This window comes from Epinephelus moara, chromosome 8 (assembly GCF_006386435.1).
Source record: "Epinephelus moara isolate mb chromosome 8, YSFRI_EMoa_1.0, whole genome shotgun sequence".
Classification (NCBI taxonomy): Eukaryota; Metazoa; Chordata; class Actinopteri; order Perciformes; family Serranidae; genus Epinephelus; species Epinephelus moara.
The window spans coordinates 44,928,633-44,930,023 of record NC_065513.1 but is presented as its reverse complement, the minus strand read 5'-3'; the positions used below and the strand labels follow the sequence as shown (position 1 = coordinate 44,930,023).

Here is a 1,391-nt window from a genome sequence, read left to right as displayed (position 1 = left end):
AGCGTCAGCAGCGTCAGTAGCGTCAGCAGCGTCAGTAGCGTCAGCAGTGTCAGCAGCGTCAGTAGGGTCAGCAGCGTCAGTAGCGTCAGCAGCGTCAGTAGGGTCAGCAGCGTCAGCAGCGTCAGTAGCGTCAGCAGTGTCAGTAGGGTCAGCAGCGTCAGTAGCGTCAGCAGTGTCAGTAGGGTCAGCAGCGTCAGCAGCGTCAGTAGTGTCAGTAGTGTCAGCAGTGTCAGTAGTGTCAGCAGCATCAGCAGTGTCAGTAGTGTCAGCAGTGTCAGCAGTCCTGTGTACCTTGCTGTTGTATAAGGGAGATCTCAGTCAATCAAACTTCAGACTGAAGGGAATCTAATGATATTTTATTAATGAATATTAACAGAGACAGTGAGTGTGTTGTTTCTTCTGCTTCTCCTCAGTGTTACTCTGTTCTTACTGTGTTTGACTGTGTCCACTCAGCTCTGGGTTCTCTAATGCCAATATCACACTCGAGTCACATGATCTAAGTTTGTGACTTTAATCAAACAGAAATGCAGTGACTCGTGACTTCACTCGGACTTGAACCCAAGGCCCTTTTTAATAGGAAGTTACTCTGTGTGTGTGTGTGTGTGTGTGTGTGTGTGTGTGTGTGTGTGTGTGTGTGTGTGTGTGTGCGCGCGCGTCCACAGTCATGTCAGTGTCTCTGTCTGCAGAGAGGGACAGGATCCAGAGACAGGTGGAGGAGCTGGAACAGATTCTGTCTGCAACAAACACTGAACAGGAACTGCTGAGCAGTGAGACAGGTACCTGTCAGTCTCTGTCCACCTGTCTGTCTGTCTGTCTGTCTGTCTCTCTCTAACAGTGGTCTTGTGTCTCTGCTTAGGTGATGAATCAGATGATGATGACTCGCAGGAAGAGGGGAGACAGGTAACACAGACGCTCATTAGTTACCATGGCAACATGTCTGAATAAACTACTTCCTCTGAGTCAAAAACAACACTGATGTCAACATTAATGACAACTAATGATAATAGTAATAATAATAATAACAATAATAATATTATTAATAATAACTGCAGGTCAGTGCGTAGCTCAGTGTGTAGGTCTGTGTGTAGGTCAGTCTGCAGGTCAGTGTGTAGGTCTGTGTGTAGGTCAGTCTGCAGGTCAGTGTGTAGGTCAGTCTGTAGGTCTGTGTGTAGGTCAGTCTGTAGGTCAGTCTGTAGGTCTGTGTGTAGGTCAGTCTGCAGGTCAGTGTGTAGGTCTGTGTGTAGGTCAGTCTGCAGGTCAGTGTGTAGGTCAGTCTGTAGGTCTGTGTGTAGGTCAGTCTGTAGGTCAGTCTGTAGGTCTGTGTGTAGGTCAGTCTGCAGGTCAGTGTGTAGGTCTGTGTGTAGGTCAGTCTGCAGGTCAGTGTGTAGGTC

At 48.0% G+C, this 1,391-nt stretch overlaps 2 protein-coding genes across 3 annotated transcripts in view; one reads left to right on the top strand and one right to left on the bottom strand.

Moving 5' to 3' along the window:
• Positions 1 to 1,391, bottom strand: part of LOC126394668 (WD repeat-containing protein 5-like) — a 181,173-nt gene that overhangs the window by 65,766 nt on the left and 114,016 nt on the right. The window lies entirely within an intron of this gene.
• Positions 1 to 1,391, top strand: part of snapc4 (small nuclear RNA activating complex, polypeptide 4) — a 23,186-nt gene that overhangs the window by 998 nt on the left and 20,797 nt on the right. For both annotated transcript variants that reach the window (XM_050051580.1, XM_050051579.1), the window contains exons 2-3: positions 663 to 776; positions 857 to 900. In XM_050051580.1, coding sequence (XP_049907537.1) covers positions 665 to 776; positions 857 to 900 — 156 coding nt within the window. In that variant the 5' untranslated portion in view covers positions 663 to 664. The remainder of the gene's footprint in view (positions 1 to 662; positions 777 to 856; positions 901 to 1,391) is intronic.